This window comes from Petaurus breviceps, unplaced genomic scaffold (genome assembly GCF_028583685.1).
Source record: "Petaurus breviceps papuanus isolate PSGF00001 unplaced genomic scaffold, PetGlider_PUasm1.0 175, whole genome shotgun sequence".
NCBI classification, from domain to species: Eukaryota; Metazoa; Chordata; class Mammalia; order Diprotodontia; family Petauridae; genus Petaurus; species Petaurus breviceps.
Genome location: NW_027185764.1, coordinates 23,153,247 through 23,169,853, shown reverse-complemented (window position 1 = coordinate 23,169,853; position 16,607 = coordinate 23,153,247). Strand labels below are relative to the sequence as shown.

The 16,607-nt window shown below is 37.8% G+C and overlaps 1 protein-coding gene across 1 annotated transcript in view; it reads right to left on the bottom strand.

Moving 5' to 3' along the window:
- BAIAP2L1 (BAR/IMD domain containing adaptor protein 2 like 1) overlaps positions 1-16,607 on the bottom strand; it is a 140,756-nt gene that overhangs the window by 80,057 nt on the left and 44,092 nt on the right. The window contains exon 3 of the mRNA XM_069084884.1: positions 10,595-10,681. Coding sequence (XP_068940985.1) covers positions 10,595-10,681 — 87 coding nt within the window. The remainder of the gene's footprint in view (positions 1-10,594; positions 10,682-16,607) is intronic.

The window sequence follows — 16,607 nt, the reverse complement described above, 5'->3', positions numbered from 1 at the left end:
CTTTAAGTCTCCTTACTAATAGATAGATTAAAGTTTTGTGATCTGTGTAACCACATTTAAAACCACAGTTACTGAATTATAGTTAACAAAACAGGCAATTCTAACATTGATAAATTTTTATAATGGCCAACTGCAAGGATCTCAAAGTAATTAATAGATTATCTGAAGAAATTACTATCTTTGTGAATGTGATTAAAGTAAGTATTATTTCTTGGGTTTCCTAGGTAGAAAAACTGACATTCAGAGATATTTTTCTTTGGAGAAAATGATTTTTAAAAAAAGTTGTACTTTTCTCTTTAGTTTTTACATTAAAATTACTTCTTCCAAAGGGAGGCTTTGCCCCCATTTAATCTTTCCTTATTGCAAAGAATGACACAAGTAAAGCCAACAGACAAAGTGGCTGAATCTGATGGAGTACACTTTCATTCAGTGTGTATTGTATTGTGCTTTGAGATATCAAGACATGAAAATTAACAAGACTTTTAAAAGTCTTTTTGTTGCTAAACTGATGATATCACCAACAAAGATGGTCACATCTGTATGCTTTAGAAACTCAGAAAGGACATTCTATAACCAGCTTAAAATATTCCAAATAAATAATTTCAGTGGGATTTGAATCCATTTGTTAAAAAATATTTTAAAAATACAAGTCCTTTTAATGAGTTTGTAAGAACTGATTGGCATTAGGTAAGATGCAAATTTACTAGCTATATTTCGACAAAACCCTCTGCATAAATGGTGGATGATATTTTAAAATGGGTATTATAATTTAGTAAATGAAGTCAATGATGCAGTCCTTTCTTTTGGATCTATTCCAAAAGTCTTGGTTCAGTTTTAGGGAAGGAAAGGGAATAATTATTTTTATAGTGTCAACTATGTGCCAGAAAGTGTCCGAAGTGCTTTACAAATATTATCTCATTGAAGCCTCACAACCATCCTCCAAAGTAGGTGCTATTATTATCATCATCCCCATTTTACAGATGAGGAAACTGAGGAAGACATAGGTTAAGTAACTTGCCCAGGGTTGCATACCTAGGAAATACTTGAGTCTGCATTTGAATTTGGGTCTTTCTGATTCCAGGCCCAGTGTTCTATCCATTGCACCATCTAGTTGCCTAGTGAAGTATCTTTTTCAAGTATTATAGCCACTGAAACCAAGTATTTAAATAAATTGAACTCAGAACTAGAACTTTAACTCTGTATCACAAAATGTTAAATCAAGATTTAAAAAAAATAATGAAGCAATGATATTGCTTTTGCTAAACTATATAATGATATTTTAGTGAGAAAAATAGGATTTTTGTACCACTAACAAAAAAAAATTAAGATATTTCATCTTCATCTGATGAAAATGGTATCTGCGACAGAATCTGGATTTTCAGACCTAGAGCTTAAAATACAGGAATGTAATGAACCTAAATATGAAATAAAACTTTTCTGGGACCTTGAAAATATAGGAAACTTTTAAACTGAAAAGATAGAAAATTATATATTTATATATTTCTACTTTAAATCTACTGCTCTGTTTAGTTTCAACTCCTTGGAACATGATGCCCCTTCCAGGATAAATTTATCTTGTCTAAACTCACTACCATGTGATTAACTCAAGCCTTAAGTGACTCTACCTTCCTCAGCCTCTTCTTTCTGACTGAAGGGGTGGAGAGTAGAATACCAAACTCTTCCCAATGCCTTCCTTTATAGAGGGCAGAAACTGGATTCTCAGCTCATTCCCTGCATCTGCTGCTCTGCCTGGTTTCAACTCCACAGAACAAGATTTCCCCTGGAACCCTCTAGCGTACCCCCCACCTCCTGCTTTTCTACCGCCTTGTGTGTTGTTTCCCTCTTTAGACTGTAAGCTCCTTGAGGGCAGAGATTGTCTTTCTTGTTTTACTAACTGTATCCTCAGTATTGTATGCACAATGCCTGGTACACTGTTATCGTTAGTCAATTAGCTGTGTTTGACTCTTTGTGACCCTATGGACCACAGCATGGTAAGAGTGTCTGTGGGGTTTTCTTGGCACAGGTACTGGAATGGCTTGCCATTTCCTTCTCCTGGGATTAAGGCAAACAGAGGTTAGGTACTTAATGTATGTTTATTGGATTAGATTTATTGGATATATCCATATACATGTATGTATACAAGTATGTACATATGTATACACACACACAGGCCATAGAAAGCTCCAGTCACAAAACAGGAATACTCAGTAATTAATACCCAAGAAAGGAGTGAGCAAAAAACCAAAAAACAAAACCCTGTGCTTTTAGATATCTATAAACAAATACAGAAAGTGTGGATAACAAGAATGATGAGAATTAAAGCCCTTAACAAAGGAAGAAATGCTAGCCTCATAAGTATCAAGTGATATTTGGTGGGATAAAACTCAGGACTACAATGTAGCTCTGAAAGGACATACTTTGTTCAAAAGGAACAGAATACATAAGGGAGTGGGAAGGGTGGGGGTGTGTGTGATGACAGTAGTACTGTAATATTAAGAAGATATTGTAATGTGAGGAAATGAAGGAACTTAGAATGGGGAATCATTAGGGAACAAAACAGAAGTGATATTGATATAAGAATATACTATAGACCAATTATATTGAAGAAGGAATTAGATAAGGAAATAGAACTCCTAAGAACTATGGGGAGTAATGAGTATTCCAACTCAAAATTTGTGAGACAGGAATGGAAAACTAGGTATAGTCTTGACCTTTAGAGAAAGATTTCAAAAGGTTCAAAGAAAAAATAGATAGGATTCTGTGGCATAAGATTCTATCTAGGGTCAGTCTAGGTATGCAGGCACACTATTAACTTTTAGTGGATTTGAAGATGAACTCAAACATTCTGGAAAACAATTTAGAATCACGGGAGAAAACTGACTAAATTTCGCATACTCTTTGTCCAAAGTCCTCACCATGGGTCATACTTGAAGGAAATAAAAAGAAAGAAGATCCCATACACACCAAAATATTCATAGCAGCATTTTTTTAGAAATAGCAAGGAACTTTAACTAAAACGATTATACATTCATTGGGTTGATTGAGCAAATTGTAGTATATAAATGTGAAGGAATATTACTTTGGAATTAGGAGAAATCTGAGGAGACTTGTATGAATCAGTAGAAAACGAGGCAGGTACAACCAGGAAAATAATATACACAATGACAATGAAAAGAACATTAAAATGAAACCAAATGCTGTATAATTATAGTGACCAACTTTGGCCTTGGAGAAGAAATGAGGAAATATGTCTCTCCCCTTTCTATTAGAAAGGTAGGGGAATATAGGTGAATATTGAATATAGGTGAATAATAGGGGAATATTGCAGATGGTATCAGATTTTTGCTTCTCCCTCCTTGTTATAAAGGGAATATTCATGAGGGGGGCTGAAAGGAGTAAATAGAACAATGATTTGGATGTAAAAACAACAGTCAAGGGGCGGCTAGGTGGTGCAGTGAATAGAGCACCGGCCCAGGAGTCAGGAGGACGTGAGTTCAAATCCAGCCTCAAAAACTTAACACAAAAATTAGCCATGTGACCTTGGGGAAGTCACTTAACCCCAACTGCCCTCCAAAAAGCAAAAAAAAAAAAAAAAAAACCCAACAAAAAAAAACAAAACCAAAACAGTCATTGATATAACAATAAAAAAAAAAAAGAAAGTTATGTCCCCAAAGATGTGAAAATTTTTAGTCTTCAATTAGAAATGATTCAGGAAAAAAGGGCTGGAATGAGACTATCATGGACACATAGGTTAACCTAGGTTTTAAAACAACACGTACAGAAAATGGAAGAAGCAAGATCATACAGGAAAGGATGAAGACAAAAACATGGTGTTATTAATAAGAAAAGTGTTGATAAACAGTAAGGACAACAAAATGGTGGTTCTATTTTAGTTAGGCACTAGGAAAAGAGAATGATCATAAAAGGGAAGAGACAGGATGATTATGATTCAGGAGAAAACCTTATTTTGTTCCTCTTTAAGAGGAACAATTTTAGACTGGAAAGGACAGAACAAAAAATGACTAATAAGTTAAAACCCAAGCTAAGAAATGAGGTAGTAAGAGAACACCACCAGACTTGATAAATTTAAATCTCCAGGTTCAGATTAACTATCTCAGTATCTTGAAAATAGGCAGAAGTGGGACGCCTAGGTGTCGCAGTGAGTAAAGCACCTGCCCTGGAGTCAGGAGGACCAGAGTTCAGTTCTGACCTCAGACACTTAACACCTACACAAAAAAACTAGCTGTGTAACCTTGGGCAAGTTACTTAACCCCAACTGCCCTCTAAAAGGCAAAAAAAAAAAAAGGCAGAAGTGATTATGGAGCAATCAAATCTAGGCTGGCACAGGACTAGAGAAGGGTAAATATTATCCTAATTTTAACAAAAAGGTGGGGGGGGGGAGAGAAGGAAGAGAGTAGAGTTTACAAATCACTTGCCACTAAAAACTAATTCTTGGTAAAAACAAAAACTATCCTGCTTTTTAAATTTACAAGCAATCAATCAATTAAATTACTTTCCATTAAGAATAAATTCCTTTTCTAATCTCTTAAGTTTTTCTTTTTTGCAATTCCCTGGAAGAATTAAGAGAAGAAGAGTAACAGCAGGTTCATATGTATCACTCCCCACTGAACAGTAGACTTACTAATTGGTTCCCAAACCCAAAATGCTGAGGAGTCCAAGGACTGATAAAGGGGGCTGGCATAACTGGGAAATAGGAACATTGCTTTTTTTTTTTTTTTTTGGTAATAATGTTAACCAACTTCTGGAAAGCCATCTAGGAAATTTCAAGAGGAAACATGTTCCCAGCAGACAAATCCAAATCACCAGAAGTTCCTTAGTTTTTATTATTTGGGGACACACTGGAATTGTTTTTTTCTTTATTATTACTGAGGAAATACTCACATGTATATAGTTCACCTAGTTTCCAAAGCTAAAATTTTATTTCAAACTTCTGTGAAAGAAAAGTTTCCTTCAGAGAGCACTTTCCCTACTCCCAAATTACAAACAATTCAATAAAAATAGTGTAAGGAATTCTAACATGAAATATGAAACAAAATAAAGAAACAGTGAGAAGTGAATTACAATGAAGCCAACTTGAAAAAAATGTCACAAAGTGTTTTGTAAACTAAAATAACTTCAGTTTGTGACCCAAGATCTACATGACTTATAGATACTGGCTCTTTTCAATACAACTCACAGTAAAAAGTTCCAACAAGAAGAGATTTTTTTCCTCCTGGGGGAGGTCCTGAAACACAATCTTCTCATACAATATTCTTTAGTTTTTCATTGAAGATTCATTCTCACTGGGAGAGATTTAACTGTACATTCCAAAAGATCACAGAAAGCTAGTCAACATATTAAAAGCAAGTTAGATCTAGACACATATACACAAAAAAAAGCAAAGCAGAACAGTAACCAGACCAAACACCCACGAAACAGGAAAAAAAAATATAGACTTTTGAATTGTTTGCTCTTTTTTATTTACTGTTCTTTCCATAGGGACACAGAATGTGAGAAGTCACATGATGGTGGTGTAGTTGAAGTTCAAAAAAGCCACCTAAGTAAAAGGGAATAAATATTAATCTTTCAAGGACAACTACTACTTGAATGTTATTTCTCTATGAAAACTGTTCTAGACCCTTATAGAAAATTAGTTATTTTTCTGTTTTAGCCAATATGGCATTCAGGGACTGTACGTGAAAGGGCAAGATTGAAGAAAAAAAATCAATACAGCAATGTTATCATTTATGTCATTTATATCTATATAGAAGTAGGAAAGAAAGACTTCACCTTCCTAACACATTTTTTTCTTAGTGGAACTGAAGTTTTAATCCAATGTTTATAACAACATTGTTGCTGTGGAAATAGTTGATTCAGTATTATGAACTCAGTGTTGTATCAGGTTAAGGTGTGGAAGAGAAAAGTCTTATTCAAACAGTGGCAAGAACTATAAAATGTAAAAATAGAAAACTGACGACTGATGTTTAAGCATAAAACCATATGTTTCAACAGGAAGATATTTTCTTTCTTCAGATGCCAAAGAAATAGACTCTTCGTTCCAACTTAGTCATATTTTGGGAACATTATCAACTCAGCTACTCCAATCCCCCAACACTTTTAGTGGTACCTGAAATTGTTACCTCCTTCTTTCTCCTTGTACTCATATATAATTAACATGATAATGTTTAAAATATTATGCTATAATTCAGACCTTGTGAAAAACATGGAAAAACCTTGCTAAAGATAACCAAAGGGGACACAACATTTTGAATAACTTCTCATAATGATTAACTCTATTAAATATGGTTATGCTTACTTACTCTACTCCGATCTATACTTGAAATCTAATTCATTTAGCTCAAGATTTCTTATAAGCTATTAAATTATAAAAGTTGATACTGATTATAACATACTGCATTACAGACACATTTAGTCCTTTTTCCAAGTTTGTTTGAACTGTGTGGGCCATTTCAATTATCACACTTGATAAACCACAGAATTACTTACCTTGATGCTTTAAAATTTTTTACACCTTAAATTTAACATATTGTGGTTCCCTCTCCATTGTTTTCTCTTCCATTTCCCTCCCAAATTTTTTTTAAATAATGATTTTGCTTTTTCTCCGCTATGGTTCTTTCAACTTTTCAGAAAATGGCACAGGTTTCTCTCTTTGAATTGTTTGCCAATGATAATTTTCACCCAATTTAAATTAAATCACATTGATCAAGTTTTCTCAACAAAGTATTTCTCTATTTCCAAAAGGAAAACAGAAATAGGATTGTCTAAGTAGAAATGGAAAAAAAAAAAATTTAACTTTGGAGAGAACCAAATTTCCTTTACATCACAGTGACTTGAAATTACTTGTTACTATGAATTTATATTGCTAAAAAGATTGTTTACTTTATGGATGACTCTGTAAAGTAGATGAATTTGTACAAAGCTGATAATATACAATCTAAAAGCGACCTTGCAAAAAAGGGAGGGTCATAGAAAATAACATAAATGAGTCTCTGATTTTTGACTAGGTGAGTCACAGGAAATGTTCATACCACAGGGTAAAATCTGGAGGCCCAGTTAGCCCATCCCTCTTTCAGATAAAATACAGGTCAGAGTTCCACTAACTTCTGTTATATGAATCAGGAGTTGTAAATCTGATGGGAAAATCCTGCCTATACTATAATAGTATCCCTCACCAAAAAGGAGGTGAAAATGAGGGACATTTTTAACACAGAGTCCTAAGAAGGTCAATCAGACTTAGTTATACAGCCTTCTTCTCTGGACCCTAAACGAGGTCTACTGGTGAATCCTGTTGTCAGTTTTTTCCTGTTAAGCAATTCTCTCTATTAGTTTTTCTTAATCATCACTTCCTCTTTAACCAGTCTCACTTCAAAGATCGCTGATTTAGAGATAGATTGTATCTTGGAGGTTTATCTAGTCCAATTTATTTTATTCATTTTTACAAGAATCAACCAATTAACAAGGAAGAAAAGAAGAGTCTATTATATGATAGGCATTGGTCTAAGAGATTTACAATACCTTATTTGATGCACACAACTACCCTGGGAGGAAGGTTGCTATCCTCATTTTATAATTAAGGAAACTGAGGCAGACAGTTAAATAATTTGCTCAGAGTTAAACAGCTAGCAAGTGTCTGGGAATGGATTTTAACTCAGGTCTTCCTTACTCCAGGACCAGCACTATATCTCCTAATTAACAAGCATTTATTAAGTATTAAAAATGGTTAATATTTATATAGAGTTTATTATGTATCAGGCACTATGCTAAGAACTTTACAATTATATTCTCATGATTGATCCTTATGAAAATCCTGGAAGGCAGATGCTACTATTATATCCATTTTACAATAGGGGTAAAAATCTGTAAAGATGAAGAAACTGAGGCAAACAGGTTAAATGACTTGCCCAGGGCCATAGAGCTAGGAAGTGTCTGAGGCTGGATTTGAACTTAGGTCTTCCTTACTCCAGGCCTGGTGCTCTATCCACTAAACCATAAGCTATGTGCCGAGCATTCTTCTAGCACTCACAAAGAAAAAGCAAAAATAGTCCCTACTCTCAAGGAGCTTGAGTTTCACTGGAAGAACCAACAAGGACATACAAAAGGTTAAATAAAAGATAAATACAGAGGAGATGAATTCAGAGGAAGCTTAGAAGTCATTTAGTCCAGAGGTGTTAAACTCTTGGCTTGTAAAACTCCTCAGGGCCTCTTCAACTAGATGAAAATGTTACACAATGTCTCACTCTTAAGGGACATATTTAATGGGAAATATTTAACACAATAAATAAAAATACAACACAGATAAGTCAATATGCATGTACCAGCAGAGATCTGTTTCTACTTCAGTTTGACACAATTGATTTAGTCCACATACCTCTTTTTCTCTCTCTGCCTTTCTCTGTCTCTTTTTGAGACTGGTATTCCCACCTTGCCCAGGCTGAAAGAACAACCACCACTTAATCCTACTCTTGGTTGATACAGTAAGTTCTGAACTGCTCTGTTTTTGACCTGTACCAAATCACCTCTCCTAGCGCAGGCTGGTGTCAGCCCTAGTGGTGACACCTGAATGGCTTAGCCTACTGCAACTCAGAACTTCTGAGCTCAATCAATCGACCACTGTCTTATAACAGGGACTGCAGGTGTGCATCACCACACCTGGTACAGCCTTCATTTAAAAAATAAGAAAACAGAGGCCCAGAGAAGTAGCCCAAGGTCATATAGATAGTAAACAAGGCCATCATTTTCCAGATGAAGAAACTAAGGACTGGAATGAACTTATCTGTCCAAAGTCTAATGGGTAATTAGTGAGAGAGCCAGAATTTGAACTTAGGACCCCTGACTACCAATTCTTGGGCCAGGGCTACCTGGTTTCCCTGAGCAATCATTCTGTCACGCTCAGGGCATCCTCTCTAGCCACCTACATTTCCCCACTAGGGACAACCCCATGCCCTTCCAGCTATACTTACTTGCCTGGTACCCTGGGACAACTCCACCTCCAGGATGAACCCTTTTGGACATTGATAACCTAACTTAAGGGATAGCTAGTTGGTGCAGTGAATAGAGCGCTGGGCCCGGAGTCAAGAAGACCTGAGTTCAAATCCAACCTTAGATACTTACTAGCTGTGTGATCCTGGGCAAGTCACAACTCTATTTGCCTTAGTTCTTCACCCATAAAAAAAACCTGGAGAAGGAAATGGCAAACCACTCCAGTATCTCTGCCAAGAAAACCTCAAATAGGGTCACAAAGAAATATGACTGAAAAACAACCTATTTAAACTCATTCCTCGATGATGAACATATTCCTATTCTCTATCACTCTCTCCCCATCCCATCTATTCTGAAATCCCTGTCCCTTGTTTAAAACTCTATTCTTAGTCACCCCCTTATTCCCATCAGCTTCAACCTAACCCCACCAGTGTCCCACTCTTAAGCTACTCAGACCTTTTCACTGTGCTCTCTGGAATTCCTACTTCATAGATGACAAACTAGCTTCTATATTGAACCTTTGCTTTTCATCTAAACTTTCATCTTTTGTACTCACTGAGACCTGGCTCTCCACTGATGACACAGCTTCTGTAAGTACCATTTCCAACACTGGTGGTCATGGTGGGGGAGGTGGAACACTCCTTGTTCCCCAACGTTACCCCTGGGCTTCCCCTCTACTATGATATTCTGGTAGTTCTTTACTGAAAGGACCTATTGCCTCAAGTCTTTTCCCATCCCCCATTCAGCTTTCAAAATGATCTTTTTGAAGTCCAAGTCTGACCATGTCATCTGCTCTTTTTTTTTGGAGGGCAATTTGGGTTAAGTGACTTACCCAAAGTCACACAGCTAGTTTTTGTGTTGTGTCTGGGTCAGTGCTATTCACTGTGCCACCTAGCCACTCCCATGTCATCTACTCTTTAATCAGCTCCCTTTTGCCTCCAGAAACAAATACAAAATCCATGTTTGTCTCTTAAGAATCTTCATAATATGGTACCTTCCTACCTTCCTTTTCTTCTTAGACTTTATTTACCCCTATGTACTGTGATCCAGTGTCCCTGTCCTCTTTGTCCTCATGTAAGACAGCATCTCCCAACTCTAGGCATTTTCACTGCCTGTCTCCCTCATCTCTGCCTCTTGGTTTCCCTGGTTTTCTTCAAATTTTGTCTAAAATCTCCACCTTCTAAAGAAGCCTTTCCTGATCACTCAATGCCAGCATCTTCTCTTATTTATTATTGACTATCCCATACATATATTGTTTGTATATAGTTGTTTATAAGTCCTCTCTGTTTTTTGTCTTTCTCTGAATCCCCTGTCTTTTTGAACAGTGCCTGGTATGCAGTAGGTGCTTAATAAATGCTTGCTGACTTGGCTTTTTACACTGTACCATGCTGTCTCTCAAAATGAACTTGGTTCTTTCTCAAGTGGGTTAAAAGAAGATGAGGTGTCATTATGACTCTCCTTTTGGCTATATGATAATGCTGCCACACATTTCATCTGGGGGGGAGCTGGAAACCAAAAGGGGGGGGAAGCAAAGGAAGAAAATACGCAGGGACCCCTGCTCCATACGTAGTTGACGATTTGTTGTTCAACTTACCCAACTCTGTGGACACAGGAGAACCAGTAGCTATTTCTCCAATCTTTGCTACACCATCATAGTAGGCTCTTCCTGCCACTATCATAGCTAGAAGGGGAAGAAAAACATATTCAAAATAATTAAAAGAAAGATGGAAAAAACAAAACAATGCAGGTTTTCTCTCAAAAACATACATCCACTCCTTTTAGCTCTGAATAAATCAATTACCCTTTCAAGAATAGATATGATTTGAATACAGATTTGTTTTTGTGGTTCACTTGACAGGCAGTCTCTGACTTCCCAGTGTCTGACTCCAGCACCATCCACATATGTGAACACCTAGACCTCTGTGGAGGGGAACTCCTGTTGCTGAAGCAGTGGTTTTAGAGCTCCCTGGAGTTGTGGCTATTAAAACCATAGGCCTTGAATCACAGAAACAGTCTAATGTAAGGAACTGCTCAGTATAGCACGATAGTTCAGTTATTTTATGGGTCAAAATAAACTATTGTGGGTGGACTGGGAAAGTAAGCCACTGCTTCTGTGAGGAAAGAGATTCCAATTTCCAAACAATCAGTTTGTAAGTCAACTTTCTGGCAGTTGCCTGTGGCTTTAGAGTAGTCTTGCTTCTGAATCAGTGGATAAACCACGTTCAATTGCCACATGAAAAACCTAGGAAAGCTTTGAAAGTTTATCATTCCAAAAAAAGAGACCTTAACAATCAAACATCTTCTATTCAGAAAGCGAAGACAACATCGATTATGTGGGTTATGTTCAAATTTCTTCAAAATAAAATTGTCTCTATTCTGGTTCCAAAGTTTTGAGTCTAGAGATTTGCTTTAAGAGATTTAATTCTGAGGGGTAGAAATCAGAGGGTTTTACAAAGAGAGCCTTTCATTTGAATTTCCTTTCCTTGAAAATAAGGCTCACTTTAAGAGTGAATTATGGATATTTTTTCTTCTAGGTTGTGTATTTGCATATGGTGACATAGTTATACACTTTATATTTTGCTACATTTATATTTTTGGTATATATGCATCCTCAAATTAAAAAAAAAAGGAATAAGCTTATCTTATATTGGGTAATCTATTTACTCTCATTATATAAATTCCATTGAAAAATTTCATTAACTATTCATTTTACCTTCATTATATTTTTAAAATAAGGTTTTATTTCTCCCCAATTACATGTTAAAACAATTAACATTAAAAAAACTTTTGAGTTCCAAATTCTATTTCTTCTTCCCTCCCTCCCTTTCCCAAGATGGTGCTTACATGTGCAATGTAATATACATGTACAATAATTTTACTTTTATTTTAAAATACTGATGTTTTGGGGGGCTCACTTTGAGAAGTGTTGTGTGATTTGACCATATAAAACTCTGGGCAGCCGTTGAGAGCCCTCTGGCTTTGAAAAACCCAGATGTGGATGCTTCCCTCTCTGGTAATTGACTAGGTATGGCTGTAATGATCGGACAGTTGGAGGCCTGTCTACTTAAAATGTTTCTCTGTCTTGTAACTTCTAAAGTTTGTAACCTGTCTGTATATTCTGAAGTTCGGGGTGCTGACCTTTTCCCCTGAACTAGGTAAATTATATGTTTGATTAATTAAAGCAAGATTGTTAACCCATTTTGAGTTGCTTTCCTTTAGAAAAGCAGATCTAAGAACCTGTGTTAACAGCCATATGGGGACGCTGGGGTGCTTACTGCTACAAATGGCGTCACGAACAGGATCTGCAGAGTAAAAGGAAAGTATGGGGGCTGGGATAATTGTTTCCCAGTTGTGGTAGCTGTGACTCTGTGGAGCCATGGAACAGGAGAGAAGAATGGCCTGTATGCTGACTTTGCTGAGCTGAGAGCGGGAATGGTGAGCTGCCTGCATCGGGATCTGGGCAGAAGCCAGAAGCGGCTGCCTCCTGAGGGAGGAGAAGGAACCCAGGAGTTCGGAATTCAGCCACAGGATAAGATAAGCACTGTGGGGCAAGGCAGGAACACTGAATGTGTTTTCTTGCTGCACCTGACAGTTTGGGACCCAGGGGGAGGATGGACTTGTGTCTATGGTGGGTGGGGTGAAGGACCATGGACCCCCAAGGACCCCACCCTGTTGGTTTTGTTGCCCAGCTGCCTCTCAGGGCTTGAAAGCAGGGGCTGGAGCAGTGTGAGGGGAAGGATGCTCCGCATTCTCCCCCCAAGAGAACTTTATTTGGACACTAGTTTTGAATTGAGGTGTTGATAATGCCTGTACTTTGTGTTTGTTTAAGGCCCTGTGGCCACTTTGGTATCTTTAGTTATGTATCTTGAAAATTAGACTGAAGAGCTGTTAATGCTAATTCAAATGTAAATTGCCTATGGGGCATGAAAGATCTTGGGGCTGAATGTAATGGGAATATAAATTTATGTTGTTGCCATCTTTCTAAGATTGTATTGTGTAAGATCTTCCCAGTCCCTAGGCCCTTTGATAGGCTTAAGTGCACCTGGAGCCTGTTCTGGGAGGCTTGTTTTTCAGGAGATACTTTGTGATTGGGCAGTGGGTCAAGAGGGTTGTTACATTCTCTGAGCCAGAAGAAGGCTATATAATCCCTGATGTGAGGCTTTCCTTTGGGCTCACTTTGAGAAGTGTTGTGTGATTTGACCAGATGAGACTCTGGGCAGCTGTTGAGAGCTTCCCAGCTTTGAAAAACCAAGCTGTTGATGCTTCTCTCTTTGTTAACTGACTAGGTATGGATGTAATGGTTGGACAGTTGGAGGCCTGTCTGCTTGAAATGTTTCTCTGTCTTGTAACCTGTCTGTATACTCTGAAGTTCAGGGTGCTGACCTTTTCCCCTGAACTAGGCAAATGATATATTTGATTGATTAAAGCAAGATTGTTAACCCAACAACAACAAAAAATACTGATGTTTTGGTTTTTTATATTACCTTCATTTCCAAATTTATCCCTCCCTGCCTCCCATCCAGGAAACACTCCCTTTAAGCAAACAAGTATTTACTAATCTTTTACTCTGGGTGAAGGGCTCTACTAAGCACCAGACATGCAAAGACAAAAACAAATATTCCTAGTCCTCCAGGTTTGCACTCTAATGGAGGAGAGGTGTGCATATCTGAATGTATACAGAGCACAGGCAAAATGAATACAAGGTAGTCTTGGGAGGAGGTGTATTAGCAGCTTGGGATGGTGTTGCTAGAAGGGCTAGAGCTAAGCCTTGAGGGAAACTGGGGATTCCAAAAGGCAGATGGGGAGGGAGTGAAATCCAGGAGTAGTATGTAGGTCAATGTGGGCGGGACTACACAGGGCAAGGACAGGAGTAATGTGGAAATGTAAACAAGTTCAAACAGAAGAATTAATAGATGATCTTCCAGGCAGTAGGGAGCCACTGGAGTTTGCTGAGTAGGGAGCTGGGTGCAGGGAGGAGTGACATGATCAGACTTGTACTTTAGGAAAGTCCCTTCGGCAGCTGGAATGGAGAGACTTCAAGCCAGGAGATTCAATAGTAAGCTATTATAGTAGTCTGGCTGAGAAGTGAAGAGGATCTTTGCTAGAGGGGTGGTCCTGTGAGTGGAGACAGGACATGTGCAAGAGATGTTTTGTGGGGGTAGCTGGTGGCCCAATGGATAGAGTGGGTCCTGGAGTGAGGAAGACTTCTCTTTCAGGTTCAAACACTGTCTCAGACACTAGCTGTGTCACCCTGGGCAAGTCATTTAACCCTGTTTGCTCCTCTGTAAAATGAGCTGGAGAAGGAAATGGCAAACTGCTCCAATATCTTTGTCAAGAAAACTCCAAATGGGGTCACTGAGAGTTGGACATAACTGAAATGACTGAACAACAACTTGTGTGAGATGCCTTTGGGTACATCTAGTCTGAAATATTCGATAGGTAACTGGTGAGGTACGATGGGAGCTCAGAAGAGACTCCATACATAGATCTGGGAGTCATCTGCAGATATGATGACTGAACCCATGACAACATCTGATGAGGTTACCAGGTGAGATAGTATAGAGAGAACAGAATCCAGGACACAGCCTTAGGGCAGATCCACAGTCGGCAGGAATAACATGATACGGATGAATCGCTAAAGGAAACTGAGAAGTGGTTGGGTAGGTAGGATCAGGAGAGAGTGGTTAACTGTGTCAAATGTAGTGTCAAGGTCAAGGAGGATTAGGACTGTGAGGGGACCTTGAGATTTGGTGATAATGAGACCATGGATAACTTCAGAGGAAGCACTTTGAGTTGAGTGATGAGGCTGGAAAGCAGACTTTTTGAGGTAAAGAGAATAAGAGGAGATAATGATGAGTATGGATAATTTTTTTCCAAGGCATTTGGCTGAGAGGGAAGAACGGTAGGATGATAGCATGGTAGTATCTAGTTGGGATTTCTGAGGATGGAGACTTGGATGTGAGATGAAGAGAAAGAACTGTTACATTAAGAAGGGAGAAGAGTGTATTGTGTCAATTTTTTAATAACTAACATTATTTATGAAGCACGTTAAGGTTTGCAAAGCATTAGTTTATTTGATCCTCACAACAACCCTAGGAGGGAGATACTTTTATTATTTCTGTTTTACAGATGAAGAAACTGAGGCAGAAATTGGTTAAGGAGCTTGTCTAGGGTTGCACAGTTATTTGTTTGAGGCAGGACTCCAACTTAGGTTTTCTTACATTAAGTGAAGTATTTTATGCACTTTGCCATCTAGCTGCCTCCTATTGCCTAAATAAAAGGTAGGGGTAACACCTGAGAGGGGACACCAACTTGTGTAAGCCTTCCTGTATTTCTCTGAATTCTTTGTATTCCCTGGTTTTTTAAAGTGCAGTAAAATTCCATTATATCTACATACTACAATTTGTTTATTTGTTTCCGATTCTTTGCTATTACAATTGTTAATTTAGTATACATGGGACCTTTACTTCTCTCTTTGACTTTCTTTTGACTTTGAGTCTTGCAATGGGAGCCCTAGGTCACAGAATATGGACATTTTTAGCCTATTTTATAAAAGCATGATTCCAAGTTACATTCTAAGATGTGTGCATCAACATCCTCAACAACGTATCAGTGTGCGTGTCTTCCTGCAGCCCCATCAGCACTGACTAGTGCCATTTGCATTTTACCTTTAAAGTTGACCTTGTACTTCTTGATCTCCAGGAAAATACCAATTAATTACACAGCACCATTCACATTCACTGTCTGGCACTTAATCCTTCTCTGCCATCCATGTTTTATCTCCCCAATTAGATAGATTGTAAGTACCTAGAGTCAGACCACGTCTTGAAATGTCCTTTGTATATAATCATTGCTTAGCATAGTACTAGTATTCTACCTTCCCTGACAACAACACATTTCTCAAACCCTCAAACTTTCTTCTGCTCTGATTTAGGCATGGCACTTCTCTACTAAAAACCTTTAGTGGAACCCTCCTGCCTATAAAGCATATTTCAAATTCCCTTGCCTGTCATTTGAAGTGCCCCCCAACCAAAATCTGTTGCCATCTTACTTCATACTAGTATTATACTTTAAATTATTTAAAATCATTATACTTCTCTTTTACTCACTAGTCCCTGAATGTACTTTTTTTTTTAACCCTCGGTCTTTGTTCATACTGTTTACTTTGCCTGAAAAGAGAATTTCCCTAATTTCCCTTTTACCTCACTCCCCTGCTGTCTCATTTTCAAACCATTCTTTAAGGCTAAAGTCAAATGCCACAATCTACATGAAACCACCTCAAGCTGCCATTGGTAATGACCCTAAGGGAGCTTAGAAAATGTCAAAGACCAAAAAAGGAGAAAGACCAAGTTCCATAGAAACTGAATTACATCTTACTTGGGGACTAGGTATGAAAACTATCTCTGTATACCTCAATAATTCACTTTAAACTGTTTTCTTCCCACCTAGTGAAGCAGTTCAGTTGTAAAGACAAAACAAAACAAGAAGAAAAAAATAACTTGGTAGGTCACTGTGACTCTTCAGCAGGGGACTGTGAAATAATGATTTTAGGGTTAAATGATCTGGAAGGGAAGAATAGCTAGAGACTTCTGAAGGCTGGGGAAAAA